General features: G+C 48.6%; 1 protein-coding gene across 1 annotated transcript in view; it reads right to left on the bottom strand.

The window, feature by feature from the left end:
• POLD1 (DNA polymerase delta 1, catalytic subunit) overlaps positions 1 to 17,806 on the bottom strand; it is a 57,384-nt gene that overhangs the window by 12,439 nt on the left and 27,139 nt on the right. Inside the window, exons 15-20 of the mRNA XM_058859737.1 lie at positions 17,518 to 17,634; positions 15,498 to 15,611; positions 11,624 to 11,771; positions 10,485 to 10,559; positions 7,584 to 7,721; positions 4,013 to 4,182 (exon numbers count right to left, since the gene is read on the bottom strand). Of these exons, the coding sequence (XP_058715720.1) occupies positions 4,013 to 4,182; positions 7,584 to 7,721; positions 10,485 to 10,559; positions 11,624 to 11,771; positions 15,498 to 15,611; positions 17,518 to 17,634 (762 nt within the window). The remainder of the gene's footprint in view (positions 1 to 4,012; positions 4,183 to 7,583; positions 7,722 to 10,484; positions 10,560 to 11,623; positions 11,772 to 15,497; positions 15,612 to 17,517; positions 17,635 to 17,806) is intronic.

Below are 17,806 nucleotides of genomic sequence, written 5' to 3' on the forward strand. Positions count from 1 at the left end.
CAAAAACTGCACCAAAATCACCTCAAAACTGCCCCAAAATCACCATAAAAACTGCACCAAAATCAGCCCAAAATCACCTCCTGGGCGTGAGCCACGGCACCCATGGGATCCCTGGGGATAGAGACCCAAAATCAGCCAAAATCACCCCAAAAATCAGCCAAAAACTGCTGCAAAAACTGCACCAAAATCACTCTAAAAACTGCCCAAAAACCGGCTCCAAAATCACCCCAAAATCACCGCAAAATCACCTCCTGGGCGTGAGCCACGGCACCCATGGGGTCCCTGAGAAAACAGACCCAAAATCAGCCAAAATCACCCCAAAATCACCCAAAAAACTGCACCAAAATCAACCCAAAATCACCTCAAAAACTGCACCAAAATCAACCCAAAATCACCTCAAAAACTGCACCAAAATCAACCCAAAACTGCCCTAAAACCGGCTCCAAAATCACCCCAAAATCACCCCAAAATCACCTCCTGGGCGTGAGCCACAGCACCCATGGGGTCCCTGGGGATAGAGACCCAAAATCAGCCAAAATCACCCCAAAATCACCTCCTGGGCGTGAGCCACGGCACCCATGGGATCCCTGAGAAAACAGAACAAAAACTGACCCAAAATCACCCCAAATCACCTCAAAATCAGCCAAAAACTGCACCAAAATCAACCCAAAAACTGCACCAAAATCACCCCAAAATCACCCAAAAAACTGCACCAAAATCACCCCAAAAACTGCCCCAAAACCAGCTCCAAAATCACCCCAAAATCACCCCAAAAACGGCACCAAAACTGCCCCAAATCACCCCAAAAAATGCTGCAAAAACTGCCCCAAAATCAGCCAAAATCACCCCAAAAACTGCCCCAAAATCACCCCAAAAACTGCCCCAAATCACCCCAAAATCACCCCAAAAACTGCTGCAAAAACTGCACCAAAATCACCCCAAAAACTGCCCCAAAAACTGCCTCAAAATCACCCCAAAAACTGCCCCAAAATCACCCTAAAAACTGCCCCAAAATCACCCAAAATCACCCCAAAAACTGCCCCAAAATCACCCCAAAAACTGCCCCAAAAACTGCCCAAAATCACCCCAAAATCACCCCAAAAATTGCACCAAAAACTGCCCCAAAGCTGACTCAAAACTGACCCAAAATCAGCCAAAATCACCCCAAAATCACCCAAAATCACCCAAAATCACCCCAAACTGCTGCAAAAACTGCCCCAAAATCACCCCAAAAACTGCCCCAAAAACTGCCCAAAACTGCCCCAAAACTGCACCAAAATCACCCCAAAATCACCCCAAAAACTGCACCAAAAACTGCACCAAAGCTGACTCAAAACTGACCCAAAATCAGCCAAAATCACCCCAAAATCACCCAAAAACTGCTGCAAAAACTGCCCCAAAATCACCCCAAAAACTGCCCCAAAATCACCCCAAAATCACCCCAAAAACTGCACCAAAAACTGCCCCAAAATCACCCAAATTCACCCCAAACTCGGCATCCTCAGGGGCTGAACCTGGCCTGAATTTTTCCCATTTTTTTCCCATTTTTTCACCATTTTTTTACCGTTTTTTTACCGTTTTTTAACCATTTTTTAACCATTTTTTATCCATTTTTTCACCATTTTTCACCGTTTTTTCACCGTTTTTCACCATTTTTTCCCATTTTTCCCATTTTTCCCCCATTTCTCACCTGTGCAGCAGGATCCTGCTCAGCCAGGCTGTCACTCAGGGTAAAACCCTCTCATTTTGGGGCCATTTCCCCATTTTTCACCATTTTTCCCCATTTCTCAGCCATTTTTTCACCGTTTTTCACCATTTTTTCACCGTTTTTTCCCGTTTTTTCACCATTTTACCCCATTTTTCCTGGTTTTTTTTTGGAACTCACCTGTGCAGCAGGATCCTGCACAGCCAGGCCATCCCTCAGGGTAAAACCCTCTCATTTTGGGGCCATTTCCCCATTTTTCCCCATTTTTCCCCATTTCTCAGCCATTTTTTGCCCGTTTTTCTTCGTTTTTTCACCGTTTTTCACCATTTTTTCACCGTTTTTCACCATTTTTTCACTGTTTCTCACCATTTTTTCTGGATCTCACCTGTGCAGCAGGATCCTGCGCAGCCAGGCTGTCACCAGGTTGGCAGCCAGGGTAAAACCCTCTCATTTTGGGGCCATTTCCCCATTTTTCCCCATTTTTCCCCATTTCTCAGCCATTTTTTGCCCATTTTTCGTCATTTTTTCACCGTTTTTCACCATTTTTTCCCATTTTTCCCCCATTTCTCACCTGTGCAGCAGGATCCTGCGCAGACAGGATGTCACTCAGGGTAAAACCCTCTCATTTTGGGGCCATTTCCCCATTTTTAACCATTTTTCCCCATTTTTCCCCATTTTTCCCCATTTCTCAGCCATTTTTTGCCCATTTTTCGTCATTTTTTCACCGTTTTTCACCATTTTTTCCCATTTTTCCCCCATTTCTCACCTGTGCAGCAGGATCCTGCACACCCAGGCTGTCACTCAGGGTAAAACCCTCTCATTTTGGGGCCATTTCCCCATTTTTCACCATTTTTCCCCATTTCTCAGCCATTTTTTGCCCATTTTTCACCATTTTTCACCGTTTTTTCCCGTTTTTCCCCATTTTTCCCCCATTTCTCACCTGTGCAGCAGGATCCTGCTCAGCCAGGCTGTCACCATGACGTCACTCAGGGTAAAACCCTCTCATTTTGGGGCCATTTCCCCATTTTTCACCATTTTTCCCCATTTCTCAGCCATTTTTTCACCGTTTTTCACCATTTTTTCACCGTTTTTTCCCGTTTTTTCACCATTTTACCCCATTTTTCCCCATTTTTCCCCCATTTCTCACCTGTGCAGCAGGATCCTGCTCAGCCAGGCTGTCACTCAGGGTAAAACCCTCTCATTTTGGGGCCATTTCCCCATTTTTCACCATTTTTCCCCATTTCTCAGCCATTTTTTGCCCGTTTTTCACCATTTTTTCACCGTTTTTTCCCGTTTTTTCACCATTTTACCCCATTTTTCCTGGTTTTTTTTTTGGATCTCACCTGTGCAGCAGGATCCTGCTCAGCCAGGCTGTCACTCAGGGTAAAACCCTCTCATTTTGGGGCCATTTCCCCATTTTTCACCATTTTTCCCCATTTCTCAGCCATTTTTTGCCCGTTTTTCACCATTTTTTCACCGTTTTTTCACCATTTTTTCACCATTTTTTCCCATTTTCCCCCATTTTTCCCCCATTTCTCACCTGTGCAGCAGGATCCTGCACACCCAGGCTGTCACTCAGGGTAAAACCCTCTCATTTTGGGGCCATTTCCCCATTTTCAACCATTTTTCACCATTTTTAACCATTTTTCACCATTTTTTCACCGTTTTTCACCATTTTTTCACCATTTTTTCCCGTTTTTCCCCATTTTTCCCCGTTTTTCCCCATTCCTCACCTGTGCAGCAGGATCCTGCACAGCCAGGCTGTCACTCAGGGTAAAACCCTCTCATTTTGGGGCCATTTCCCCATTTTTAACCATTTTTCCCCATTTCTCAGCCATTTTTTGCCCGTTTTTCGTCATTTTTTCACTGTTTTTTCCCGTTTTTTCCCCGTTTCTCCTCATTTTTTCTGGAACTCACCTGTGCAGCAGGATCCTGCACACCCAGGCTGTCACTCAGGGTAAAACCCTCTCATTTTGGGGCCATTTCCCCACTTTTAACCATTTTTCCCCATTTTCCCCCATTTCTCAGCCATTTTTTGCCCGTTTTTCACCATTTTTTCACCGTTTTTTCCCATTTTTTCACCATTTTACCCCATTTTTCCTGGTTTTTTTTTGGATCTCACCTGTGCAGCAGGATCCTGCTCAGCCAGGCTGTCACCAGGTTGGCAGCCAGGGTAAAACCCTCTCATTTTGGGGCCATTTCCCCATTTTTCCCCATTTCTCAGCCATTTTTTGCCCGTTTTTCACCATTTTTTCACCGTTTTTTCCCGTTTTTTCACTGTTTCTCCTCATTTTTTTTGGATCTCACCTGTGCAGCAGGATCCTGCGCAGACAGGCCGTCACCAGGTTGGCAGCCAGGGGACAGTTGTCTCTCCTGACGGCCTCCAGCCCTTTGCAGTCCAGCCGGGGCTCGGCGCTGCCGGCGAAGCAGAGCCCGGCGTAGCGTTTCTTGCTGATCAAGAGGTAGGGCAGGTACACCTGGCCAGGTGTGACAGCGTCAGCCCCTGCCCTCAATCACCTTCCACCTCTTCCCTGCCTTTTCCAGCTTTTTATTCCCAGTTTTTACCATTTTTTTACATTTTTTCCCCAATTTTTTAGCCATTTTTTCCCATTTTTTTTAGCATTTTTTCCCATTTTTTAAGCTTTTTTCCCCCATTTTTTAAGCTTTTTTTCCCCATTTTTTCCCTATTTTTAGCCATTTTTTCAGCCTTTTTTTCCCACTTTTTAGCAATTTTTTCTTAATTTATCCCCATTTTTGCCCCCATTTTTTTAGCTTTTTATTCCCATTTTTTCCCATTTTTTCCCATTTTTTAAGCTTTTTTCCCCCATTTTTTAAGGTTTTTTTCCCCATTTTTTAGCCATTTTTTCCCATTTTTTCAGCCTTTTTTTCCCATTTTTTAGCAATTTTTTCTTAATTTTTCCCCATTTTCCCCCATTTTTGCCCCCATTTTTTTAGCTTTTTATTCCCAGTTTTTACCATTTTTTAGCCTTTTTTCCCCATTTTCCCCCCATTTTTTAAGCAATTTTTCCCTATTTTTTAGCCATTTTTTCCTCATTTTTTCAGCCTTTTTTTCCCATTTTTTAAGCTTTTTTCCCCCATTTTTTAAGCTTTTTTTCCCCATTTTTTCCCTATTTTTTCCCATTTTTTCAGCCTTTTTTTCCCAATTTTTAGCAATTTTTTCTTAATTTTTCCCCATTTTCCCCCCATTTTTTAAGCAATTTTTCCCTATTTTTTAGCCATTTTTTCCCATTTTTTTTAGTCTTTTTTCCCATTTTCCACCATTTTTTTAGCCTTTTTTCCCCATTTTTGCCCATTTTTTTAAGCTTTTTCCCCCATTTTCTTCCATTTTTTAGCCATTTTTCCCATTTTTCAGCTTTTTTCCCCATTTTTCCCCTACTTTTTAGCAATTTTTCCCTATTTTTTAGCCATTTTTTCCTCATTTTTTTAGCATTTTTTCCCATTTTTTAAGCTTTTTTCCCCCATTTTTTAAGTTTTTTTCCCCATTTTTTCCCTATTTTTAGCCATTTTTTTCCCATTTTTTCAGCCTTTTTTTCCCATTTTTTAGCAATTTTTTCTTAATTTTTCCCCATTTTCCCCCCATTTTTAAGCAATTTTTCCCTATTTTTTAGCCATTTTTTCCCTTTTTTTTTAGCATTTTTTCCCATTTTTTAAGCTTTTTTCCCCATTTTTTAAGGGTTTTTTTCCCATATTTTCCCTATTTTTTACCCATTTTTTCCCATTTTTTTAGTCTTTTTTCCCATTTTCCACCATTTTTTTAGCCTTTTTTCCCCATTTTTGCCCATTTTTTTAAGCTTTTTCCCCATTTTCTTCCATTTTTTAGCCATTTTTCCCATTTTTCAGCTTTTTTCCCCATTTTTCCCCTACTTTTTAGCAATTTTTCCCTATTTTTTAGCCATTTTTTCCCTTTTTTTAAAGCATTTTTTCCCATTTTTTAAGCTTTTTTCCCCCATTTCTTAAGTTTTTTTTTCCCATTTTTTCCCTATTTTTTAGCCATTTTTGTCCCATTTTTTCAGCCTTTTTTTCCCATTTTTTAGCAATTTTTTCTTAATTTTTCCCCATTTTCCCCCATTTTTGCCCCCATTTTTTCAGCTTTTTATTCCCAATTTTTACCATTTTTTAGCCTTTTTTTCCTATTTTTTAAGGCTTTTCCCCCCATTTTTTAGCCTTTTTATCCCATTTTTTAAGGGTTCTTTTCCACATTTTTTCCCTATTTTTTAGCCATTTTTTCCCATTTTCCCCCATTTTTTTAGCAATTTTCCCCCATTTTTTTCTTAATTTTTTCTTAATTTTTCCCCATTTCCCACCCATTCTTTTCTCAATTTTTTCCCCATTTTTTTAGCTTTTTTTCCCATTGTTTCCCTATTTTTAGCCATTTTTCCCCACTTTTTTTAGCCTTTTTTCCCATTTTTTTAGCAATTTTTTCTTAATTTTTCCCCAATTTTGTTTCCATTTTTTTGGCTTTTTATTCCCATTTTTTCCCCATTTTTTCCCCATTTTTTCCCATTTTTTTTAGCATTTTTTCCCATTTTTTAAGCTTTTTTTCCCCATTTTTTAAGGTTTTTTTTCCCATTTTTTCCCTATTTTTTAGCCATTTTTTCCAATTTTTTCAGCCTTTTTTTCCCATTTTTTAGCAATTTTTTCTTAATTTTTCCCCATTTTTGCCCCCATTTTTTTAGCTTTTTATTCCCATTTTTTCCCATTTTTTCAGCTTTTTCCCCCCATTTTTAAAGGTTTTTTTTCCCATTTTTTCCCTATTTTTTAGCCATTTTTTCAGCCTTTTTTTCCCATTTTTTAGCAATTTTTTCTTCATTTTTCCCCATTTGCCCCCATTTTTTCCCCCATTTTTTCAGCTTTTTATTCCCAGTTTTTACCATTTTTTAGCCTTTTTTCCCCATTTTCCCCCCAGTTTTTAAGCAATTTTTCCCTATTTTTTCAGCCATTTTTTCCTCATTTTTTCAGCCTTTTTTTCCCATTTTTTAAGCTTTTTTCCCCCATTTTTTAAGGTTTTTTTTCCCATTTTCCCCCTATTTTTTAGCCATTTTTCCCCATTTTTTCAGCCTTTTTTTCCCATTTTTTAGCAATTTTTTCTTAATTTTCTCTTAATTTTCCCCCATTTTTGCCCCCATTTTTTCAGCTTTTTATTCCCGGTTTTTACCATTTTTTTAGCTTTTTTTCCCCATTTTTTTAGCCTTTTTTTCCCATTTTCCCCCATTTTTTTAGCAATTTTTCCCCTATTTTTTAGCCATTTTTCCCCATTTTTTCCCTATTTTTTAGCTGTTTTTCCTGTTTTTTCCTCATTTTTTTAGCCATTTTTTCCCCATTTCTTTAGCAATTTTTTCCTATTTCCTCCCATTTTTACCCATATTTTTCCATTTTTTCCCTATTAATTCAGTGACTTTTTCACATATTTTTAAACTATTTTTTACCCCATTTTTTCCCATTGTCCCCCTTTTTTTTAAACTATTTTTCCCCATTTTTAAAACTATTTGTTCCCATTTTCCCACATTTTTTAGCCCTTTTTTTTTTCTCATTTTCTCCCTATTTTTTTTTAACCATTTTGCCCCATTTTCCACCCATTTCTAAACCACTTTTTAACCCTTTTTTTTCTCAATTTCCCCCCAAAAACCCCAAATTCCCCTCCCAGGAACCCCCCCCCCCAATTTTGGGTCCCCCCACCCCAATTTTGTGTCCCCCACCCCAAATTTTGGGTCCCCCACCCCAATTTTGGGACCCCCACCTCAATTTTGTGTCCCCCACCCCAATTTTGGTTCCCCACACCCCAATTTTGGGTCCCCCACCTCAATTTTGTGTCCCCCACCCCAATTTTGGGACCCCCACCCCAAATTTTGGGTCCCACCTTCTCGAACTCCAGCCGGATGGGGGAGGGGAAGTGGCCGGACACCCAGGTGGCCACTTCACGTCCGAGCGCGGCCGCCTCGGCCACCGAGGCCACGCTCAGGCGGCACATCACCGAGTCCGTGTCCCCGTACACCACCTGGGGACCCCAAAAAACCCCAAAAACCACCCCAAAAACCCCCAAAACCTCATTAAAATACCCCAAAACCTCACTGAAATATCCCATAATCCCATTAAAATACCCCAAAACTCCCCCCAGGTGACATCACCGAGTCCGTGTCCCCGTACACCACCTGGGGACCCCAAAAAACCCCAAAAACCACCCCAAAAACCCCCAAAACCTCATTAAAATACCCCAAAATCTCATTAAAATACCCCAAAACCTCATTAAAATATCCCAAAACCTCATTAAAATACCCCAAAATCTCATTAAAATATCCCAAAACCTCGTTAAAATATCCCAAAACTGCCCCCAGGTGACATCACCGAGTCCGTGTCCCCGTACACCACCTGGGGACCCCAAAAAACCCCAAAAACCACCCCAAAAACCCCAAAAACCTCATTAAAATACCCCAAAACCTCATCAAAATACCCCAAAATCTCATTAAAATACCCCAAAACCTCATCAAAATACCCCAAAATCTCATTAAAATATCCCAAAACCTCATTAAAATACCCCAAAAATCCCCCCAGGTGACATCACCGAGTCTGTGTCCCCGTACACCACCTGGGGACCCCAAATTTGGGATCAGGACCCCAAAAAACCCCAAAAACCCCAAAAACTGCCCAAAAAACACCAAAAACCTCGTTAAAATACCCCAAAACCTCATTAAAATATCCCAAAACCTCATTAAAATACCCCAAAATCTCATTAAAATACCCCAAAACTCCCCCCAGGTGACATCACCGAGTCCGTGTCCCCGTACACCACCTGGGGACCCCAAATTTGGGATCAGGGACCCCAAAAAACCCCAAAAACCGCCCCAAAAACCCCAAAAACCTCATTAAAATACCCCAAAATCTCATTAAAATACCCCAAAACCTCATTAAAATACCCCAAAACCTCGTTAAAATACCCCAAAACTCCCCCCAGGTGACATCACCGAGTCCGTGTCCCCGTACACCACCTGGGGACCCCAAAAAACCCCAAAAACCACCCCAAAAACCCCCAAAACCTCATTAAAATACCCCAAAACCTCACTGAAATACCCCAAAATCCCATTAAAATACCCCAAAATCCCATTAAAATACCCCAAAACTTCCCCCAGGTGACATCACCGAGTCCGTGTCCCCGTACACCACCTGGGGACCCCAAATTTGGGATCAGGACCCCAAAAAACCCCAAAAACCACCCCAAAAACACCAAAAACCTCATTAAAATGCCCCAAAACCTCATTAAAATACCCCAAAATCCCATTAAAATACCCCAAAATCCCATTAAAATACCCCAAAATCTCGTTAAAATATCCCAAAACCTCATTAAAATATCCCAAAACCTCATTAAAATATCCCAAAACCTCGTTAAAATATCCCAAAATCTCATTAAAATACCCCAAAACTGCCCCCAGGTGACATCACCGAGGCCGTGTCCCCGTACAACACCTGGGGACCCCAAATTCGGCATCAGAGACCCCAAAAAACCCCAAAAACCTCATTAAAATACCCCAAAAACCTCATTAAAATACCCCAAAATCTCATTAAAATACCCCAAAATCTCATTAAAATACCCCAAAATCTCTTTAAAATATCCCAAAATCTCATTAAAATACCCCAAAACTGCCCCCAGGTGACATCACCGAGGCCGTGTCCCCGTACAACACCTGGGGACCCCAAATTTGGCATCAGGACCCCGAAAAACCCCAAAAACCACCCCAAAAACCCCAAAAACTGCCAAAAAACCACCAAAAACCTCGTTAAAATATCCCAAAATCTCATTAAAACAGCCCAAAACTGCCCCCAGGTGACATCACCGAGTTCGTGTCCCCGTACAACACCTGGGGACCCCAAAATTTGGGATCAGGAACCCAAAAAACCCCAAAACTGCCCCAAAATCCCCATTGAAAATTGCCTGAGTGTCCCCAGGTGTATCTCAGGTGTCCCCAGGTGTCCCCAGGTGTGTCCCCAGGTGTCCCAGGTGTGTCTCAGGTGTCCCCAGGTGTATTTTTGCTGTCCCCAGGTGTCCCCAGGTGTGTCCCCAGATGTGTCACCTGTCCCCAGGTGTCCCCAGGTGTCCCCAGGTGTGTCCCCAGATGTGTCACCTGTTCCCAGGTGTATTTCAGGTGTCCCCAGGTGTGTCCCCAGGTGTCCCCAGGTGTATTTCAGGTGTCCCCAGGTGTGTTTCAGGTGTCCCCAGGTGTCCCCAGGTGTATCTCAGGTGTCCCCAGGTGTATTTTTGCTGTCCCCAGGTGTCCCCAGGTGTGTCCCCAGGTGTCCCCAGGTGTCCCCAGGTGTCCCCAGGTGTATTTTTGCTGTCCCCAGGTGTCCCCAGGTGTGTCCCCAGGTGTCCCCAGGTGTCCCCAGGTGTCCCCAGGTGTATCTCAGGTGTCCCCAGGTGTGTCCCCAGGTGTGTCCCCAGGTGTGTCACCTGTCCCCAGGTGTCTCAGGTGTGTCACCTGTCCCCAGGTGTGTCCCCAGGTGTCCCCAGGTGTGTCCAGGTGTCCCCAGGTGTCCCCAGGTGTCCCCAGGTGTGTCCCCAGGTGTATTTTTGCTGTCCCCAGGTGTCCCCAGGTGTGTCACCTGTTCCCAGGTGTCTCCAGGTGTCTCCAGGTGTCCCCAGGTGTCCCCAGGTGTGTCCCCAGGTGTGTCCCCAGGTGTATCTCAGGTGTCCCCAGGTGTGTCCCCAGGTGTATTTTTGCTGTCCCCAGGTGTCCCCAGGTGTGTCACCTGTCCCCAGGTGTGTCACCTGCACATCCGGGTATTTGTTCTCCACCAGCTGTTTCGTCTTCTCGATCATCTGGCGCCCGAAGCCGGTCACGCTCTGAGGGACACAGGTGAGGCTCAGGTGAGGTTCAGGTGAGCCCAGGTGTGTCCCCAGGTGTGTCTCACCTGTCCCCAGGTGTCCCCAGGTGTCCCCAGGTGTCCCCAGGTGTGTCTCACCTGTGATATCTCCAGGCAGGGCAGTTTTCCCGCCTGTCCCCAGGTGTCCCCAGGTGTCCCCAGGTGTCCCCAGGTGTGTCCCAGGTGTCCCCAGGTGTGTCCCCAGGTGTGTCTCACCTGTCCCCAGGTGTGTGTCACCTGTCCCCAGGTGTGTCTCACCTGCGATATCTCCAGGCAGGGCAGTTTTCCCGCCTGCGCTCCGGTGTGTCCCTGTCCCCAGGTGTCCCCAGGTGTCCCCAGCTGTGTCCCCAGGTGTCCCCAGGTGTGTTTTACCTGTCCCCAGGTGTCTCACCTGTCCCCAGGTGTGTCAGTGTCTATCCCAGGTGTGTCCCCAGGTGTCCCCAGGTGTGTCTCACCTGTGATATCTCCAGGCAGGGCAGTTTTCCCGCCTGTCCCCAGGTGTCCCCAGGTGTGTCCCAGGTGTGTCCCCAGGTGTCCCCAGGTGTCTCACCTGTCCCCAGGTGTCCCCAGGTGTCCCCAGGTGTGTCCCCAGGTGTCTCACCTGTCCCCAGGTGTCCCCAGGTGTCCCCAGGTGTGTCCCCAGGTGTCTCACCTGTCCCCAGGTGTCCCCAGGTGTGTTTTACCTGTCCCCAGGTGTCCCCAGGTGTGTCTCACCTGTGATATCTCCAGGCAGGGCAGTTTTCCCGCCTGTCCCCAGGTGTGTCAGTGTTTATCTCAGGTGTCCCCAGGTGTCCCCAGGTGTCCCCAGGTGTGTCTCACCTGTCCCCAGGTGTCCCCAGGTGTGTCTCACCTGTCCCCAGGTGTCCCCAGGTGTGTCTCACCTGTGATATCTCCAGGCAGGGCAGTTTTCCCGCCTGCGCTCCGGTGTGTCCCTGTCCCCAGGTGTCCCCAGGTGTCCCCAGGTGTCCCCAGGTGTGTTTTACCTGTCCCCAGGTGTGTCACCTGTCCCCAGGTGTGTCTCACCTGTCCCCAGGTGTGTCTCACCTGCGATATCTCCAGGCAGGGCAGTTTTCCCGCCTGCGCTCCGGTGAATCCGTAGACGGAATTTGCGCTGACCTTGAGCGCGAGCTGCCGCCCGTCCAGCACCTGCCGGCGCTCGGGGTCCTGTTCCTGGGCCAGAGCCGCCTTCACCCTGCGGGGACGGCAGGTGAGAACACCTGGACACACCTGGGATCCAAAATTCCCACAAAAATCCCAAAATTCCCACAAAAATCCCAAAATCCCCACAAAAATCCCAAAATCCCCACAAAAATCCAAAAATTCTCCACTCGGGGTCCTGCTCCTGGGCCAGAGCCACCTTCACCCTGTGGGAACGGCAGGTGAGAACACCTGGACACACCTGGGAACATCTGGGATCAGCTGGGATCCAAAATTCCCACAAAAATCCCAAAATCCCCACAAAAATACCAAAAATCCCACAAAAATCCCAAAAATCCTCACAAAAACCCCAGCCCGGGTCCTGCTCCTGCGCCAGCGCCGCCTTCACCCTGCGGGAACGGCAGGTGAGAACACCTGGACACACCTGGGATCCGAAATTCCCACAAAAATCCCAAAATTCCCACAAAAATCCGCACAGAAATCCCCAAAATCCCAGAAATTCACCCAAATCCACCCCCCTTGGGGTTCTGTTCCTGCGCCAGCGCCGCCTTCACCCTGCGGGAACGGCAGGTGAGAACACCTGGACACACCTGGACACACCTGGACACACCTGGGAACAGCTGGGATCCAAAATTCCCACAAAAATCCCAAAATTCCCACCAAAATCCGCACAGAAATCGCCAAAATCCCAGAAATTCACCCAAATCCACCCCCCTTGGGGTCCTGCTCCTGGGCCAGCGCCGCCTTCACCCTGTGGGGACGGCAGGTGAGAACACCTGGACACACCTGGGATCCGAAATTCCCACAAAAATCCCAAAAATCCCCCCAAAAATCCCAAAATTCCCACAAAAATCCGCACAGAAATCCCCAAAATCCCAGAAATTCACCCAAATTCCCCTGCTCGGGTCCTGCTCCTGGGCCAGAGCCGCCTTCACCCTGTGGGGACGGCAGGTGAGAACACCTGGACACACCTGGGAACACCTGGGATCCAAAATTCCCACAAAAAATCCCAAAATTCCCACAAAAATCCGCACAGAAATCCCCAAAATTTCACCCAAATTCCCCAGCTTGGGGTCCTGTTCCTGGGCCAGCGCCGCCTTCACCCTGTGGGGACGGCAGGTGAGAACACCTGGACACACCTGGACACACCTGGACACACCTGGGAACAGCTGGGATCCAAAATTCCCACAAAAATCCCAAAATTCCCACAAAAATCCGCACAAAAATCCCAAAAATCCCAGAAATTCACCCAAATCCACCCCCCTTGGGGTCCTGTTCCTGCGCCAGCGCCGCCTTCACCCTGCGGGGACGGCAGGTGAGAACACCTGGACACAGCTGGGATCCGAAATTCCCACAAAAATCCCAAAATTCCCACAAAAATCCCAAAATTCCCACAAAAATCCCCCAAATTCCCACAAAAATCCCCAAAATCGTCACAAAAATCCCAAAAATCCTCATAAAAATCCCCAAAATCCTCAAAAAATCACAAAAATCCTCACAAAAATCCCAAAATCCTCAAAAAATACCAAAAATCCTCATAAAAATCCCAAAAATCCTCACAAAAATCCCAAAAATCCTCACAAAAATCACAAAAATCCTCAAAAAAATCCCCCAAAATCCTCAAAAAATCCCAAAATCCTCACAAAAATGACAAAATTCCCACAAAAATCCCCAAAATTCCCACAAAAATCCTAAAAATCCTCACAAAATCACCAAAATCCTCAAAAAATCACCAAAATCATCACAAAAATCCCAAAAATCGTCACAAAAATCCCCCAAAATCCTCACAAAAATCCCAAAATTCCTCAAAAAATCCCAAAAACCTCAAAAAATCACAAAAATCCTCACAAAATCACAAAAATCCTCAAAAAATCCCAAAAATCCTCACAAAAATCCCAAAATCCCCTCAAATTCACCCAAATCCCCCACTCGGGTCCTGCTCCTGTGCCAGTATTCCCAGAATTCCTGATGCCAGTATTCCCAGAATTCCCACTATTCCCAGTATTCCCAGTATAAACCAGTAACCTGCTCCTGGCAGCCAGCAGTCCCTGCAGCACCCGCGGCAGGACCCCGCTCCCAATCCCAGTACAAACCAGTATAAACCAGTAACCTGCTCCTGGCAGCCAGCAGCCCCTGCAGCACCCGCGGCAGGACCCCGCTCCCAATCCCAGTACAAACCAGTATAAACCAGTATAAACCAGTAACCTGCTCCTGGCAGCCAGCAGTCCCTGCAGCACCCGCGGCAGGACCCCGCTCCCAATCCCAGTACAAACCAGTATAAACCAGTATAAACCAGTAACCTGCTCCTGGCAGCCAGCAGTCCCTGCAGCACCCGCGGCAGGACCCCGCTCCCAATCCCAGTACAAACCAGTATAAACCAGTATAAACCAGTAACCTGCTCCTGGCAGCCAGCAGCCCCTGCAGCACCCGCGGCAGGACCCCGCTCCCAATCCCAGTACAAACCAGTATAAACCAGTAACCTGCTCCTGGCAGCCAGCAGTCCCTGCAGCACCCGCGGCAGGACCCCGCTCCCAATCCCAGTATAAACCAGTATAAACCAGTAACCTGCTCCTGGCAGCCAGCAGTCCCTGCAGCACCCGCGGCAGGACCCCGCTCCCAATCCCAGTATAAACCAGTATAAACCAGTATAAACCAGTAACCTGCTCCTGGCAGCCAGCAGCCCCTGCAGCACCCGCGGCAGGACCCCGCTCCCAATCCCAGTACAAACCAGTATAAACCAGTATAAACCAGTAACCTGCTCCTGGCAGCCAGCAGCCCCTGCAGCACCCGCGGCAGGACCCCGCTCCCAATCCCAGTACAAACCAGTATAAACCAGTATAAACCAGTAACCTGCTCCTGGCAGCCAGCAGTCCCTGCAGCACCCGCGGCAGGACCCCGCTCCCAATCCCAGTACAAACCAGTATAAACCAGTATAAACCAGTAACCTGCTCCTGGCAGCCAGCAGCCCCTGCAGCACCCGCGGCAGGACCCCGCTCCCAATCCCAGTACAAACCAGTATAAACCAGTATAAACCAGTAACCTGCTCCTGGCAGCCAGCAGCCCCTGCAGCACCCGCGGCAGGACCCCGCTCCCAATCCCAGTACAAACCAGTATAAACCAGTAGAAACCAGTAACCTGCTCCTGGCAGCCAGCAGTCCCTGCAGCACCCGCGGCAGGACCCCGCTCCCAATCCCAGTATAAACCAGTATAAACCAGTATAAACCAGTAACCTGCTCCTGGCAGCCAGCAGTCCCTGCAGCACCCGCGGCAGGACCCCGCTCCCAATCCCAGTACAAACCAGTATAAACCAGTAACCTGCTCCTGGCAGCCAGCAGCCCCTGCAGCACCCGGGGCAGGATCCCGCTCCCAATCCCAGTACAAACCAGTATAAACCAGTATAAACCAGTAACCTGCTCCTGGCAGCCAGCAGCCCCTGCAGCACCCGCGGCAGGACCCCGCTCCCAATCCCAGTACAAACCAGTATAAACCAGTAACCTGCTCCTGGCAGCCAGCAGTCCCTGCAGCACCCGCGGCAGGACCCCGCCCCCAATCCCAGTATAAACCAGTATAAACCAGTAACCTGCTCCTGGCAGCCAGCAGTCCCTGCAGCACCCGCGGCAGGACCCCGCCCCCAATCCCAGTATAAACCAGTATAAACCAGTAACCTGCTCCTGGCAGCCAGCAGTCCCTGCAGCACCCGCGGCAGGACCCCGCTCCCAATCCCAGTACAAACCAGTATAAACCAGTATAAACCAGTAACCTGCTCCTGGCAGCCAGCAGTCCCTGCAGCACCCGTGGCAGGACCCCGCTCCGCACCCGGGGGGTCACGAAGAGCTGCCCCGTCGGCGTCCGGATGAAATCCTCGGGGCCCAGCCTGCGACACACACCAGTATGGACCAGTATAAACCAGTGTAAACCAGTATAGAGCAGTATAGACCAGTATAGACCAGTATGAACCAGTATAAACCAGCGTAAACCGGTACAGACCAGTGTAAACCAATACGGAACAGTGTAAACCAGTACAGACCAATATAAACCAGCCCAAACCAGTGCTCCCAGTTCCATTCCCAGTGCTCCCAGTTCCATTTCTGACCCCTCCCAGTGGGTCCCAGTCCCATTTCCAGTGCTCCCAGTGCTCCCAGTGCCATTCCCAGTGCTCCCAGTGGGTCCCAGTGCCATTCCCAGTGCTCCCAGTCCCATTCCCAGTGCTCCCAGTCCCATTCCCAGTGTTCCCAGTCCCATTCCCAGTGCTCCCAGTGTTCCCAGTGCCATTCCCAGTCAGTTCCAGTGTTCCCAGTGCCATTTCCAGTCATTCCCAGTGCTCCCAGTCCCATTCCCAGTATCTCCCAGTGCTCCCAGTGCCATTCCCAGTGCTCCCAGTGCCATTCCCAGTGCTCCCAGTGCCGCTCCCAGTGCCATTCCCAGTGCTCCCAGTGCTCCCAGTCCCATTCCCAGTCCCATTCCCAGTGCTCCCAGTGCTCCCAGTGCCATTCCCAGTGCTCCCAGTGACCCCAGTTCCCATTCCCAGTGTTCCCAGTATCTCCCAGTACCCACCCGAGGCGCTGGGCGCTGCCGGGTGCCAGCAGGGTGCTGTAGCAGAGGCTGTGGGCGATCATGATGGACGGGTTCCCAGTGCTCCCAGTCCCATTCCCAGTGCTCCCAGTGGCTCCCAGTGACCCCAGTTCCCATTCCCAGTATCTCCCAGTATCTCCCAGTACCCACCCGAGGCGCTGGGCGCTGCCGGGTGCCAGCAGGGTGCTGTAGCAGAGGTTGTGGGCGATCATGATGGACGGGTTCCCAGTGCTCCCAGTGCCATTCCCAGTGCTCCCAGTGCCATTCCCAGTGGCTCCCAGTGACCCCAGTTCCCATTCCCAGTATCTCCCAGTATCTCCCAGTACCCACCCGAGGCGCTGGGCGCTGCCGGGTGCCAGCAGGGTGCTGTAGCAGAGGTTGTGGGCGATCATGATGGACGGGTTCCCAGTGCTCCCAGTGCCATTCCCAGTGCTCCCAGTGACCCCAGTTCCCATTCCCAGTATCTCCCAGTATCTCCCAGTCCATCCCAGTACCCACCCGAGGCGCTGGGCGCTGCCGGGTGCCAGCAGGGTGCTGTAGCAGAGGTTGTGGGCGATCATGATGGACGGGTTCCCAGTGCTCCCAGTGCCATTCCCAGTGCTCCCAGTGCTCCCAGTGACCCCAGTTCCCATTCCCAGTATCTCCCAGTATCTCCCAGTACCCACCCGAGGCGCTGGGCGCTGCCGGGTGCCAGCAGGGTGCTGTAGCAGAGGTTGTGGGCGATCATGATGGACGGGTTCCCAGTGCTCCCAGTCCCATTCCCAGTGCTCCCAGTGGCTCCCAGTGGCTCCCAGTGACCCCAGTTCCCATTCCCAGTATCTCCCAGTCTCTCCCAGTCCATCCCAGTACCCACCCGAGGCGCTGGGCGCTGCCGGGTGCCAGCAGGGTGCTGTAGCAGAGGTTGTGGGCGATCATGATGGACGGGTTCCCAGTGCTCCCAGTCCCATTCCCAGTGCTCCCAGTGGCTCCCAGTGCTCCCAGTGACCCCAGTTCCCATTCCCAGTATCTCCCAGTATCTCCCAGTACCCACCCGAGGCGCTGGGCGCTGCCGGGTGCCAGCAGGGTGCTGTAGCAGAGGTTGTGGGCGATCATGATGGACGGGTTCCCAGTGCTCCCAGTCCCATTCCCAGTGGCTCCCAGTGCTCCCAGTGACCCCAGTTCGCATTCCCAGTATCTCCCAGTATCTCCCAGTCTCTCCCAGTACCCACCCGAGGCGCTGGGCGCTGCCGGGTGCCAGCAGGGTGCTGTAGCAGAGGTTGTGGGCGATCATGATGGACGGGTACAGCGAGGAGAAATCCAGCGTGGCGATGGGAGAGTCGTAGTACCTGCGGGAATGTTCCGGAATGTTCCGGGATGTTCCGGGGAACACCGGCACTGGGGGATGGGGGAAGGGATTTGGGGTTTTTTTCCGGAATTTTTTAGGATTTTTTGGGATTTTTCCAGGATTTTTTGGGGTTTTTTTCAGGGATTTTTAGGGTTTTTTTGGGATTTTTCCAG

This window comes from Poecile atricapillus, chromosome 30 (genome assembly GCF_030490865.1).
Source record: "Poecile atricapillus isolate bPoeAtr1 chromosome 30, bPoeAtr1.hap1, whole genome shotgun sequence".
Taxonomy (NCBI): Eukaryota; Metazoa; Chordata; class Aves; order Passeriformes; family Paridae; genus Poecile; species Poecile atricapillus.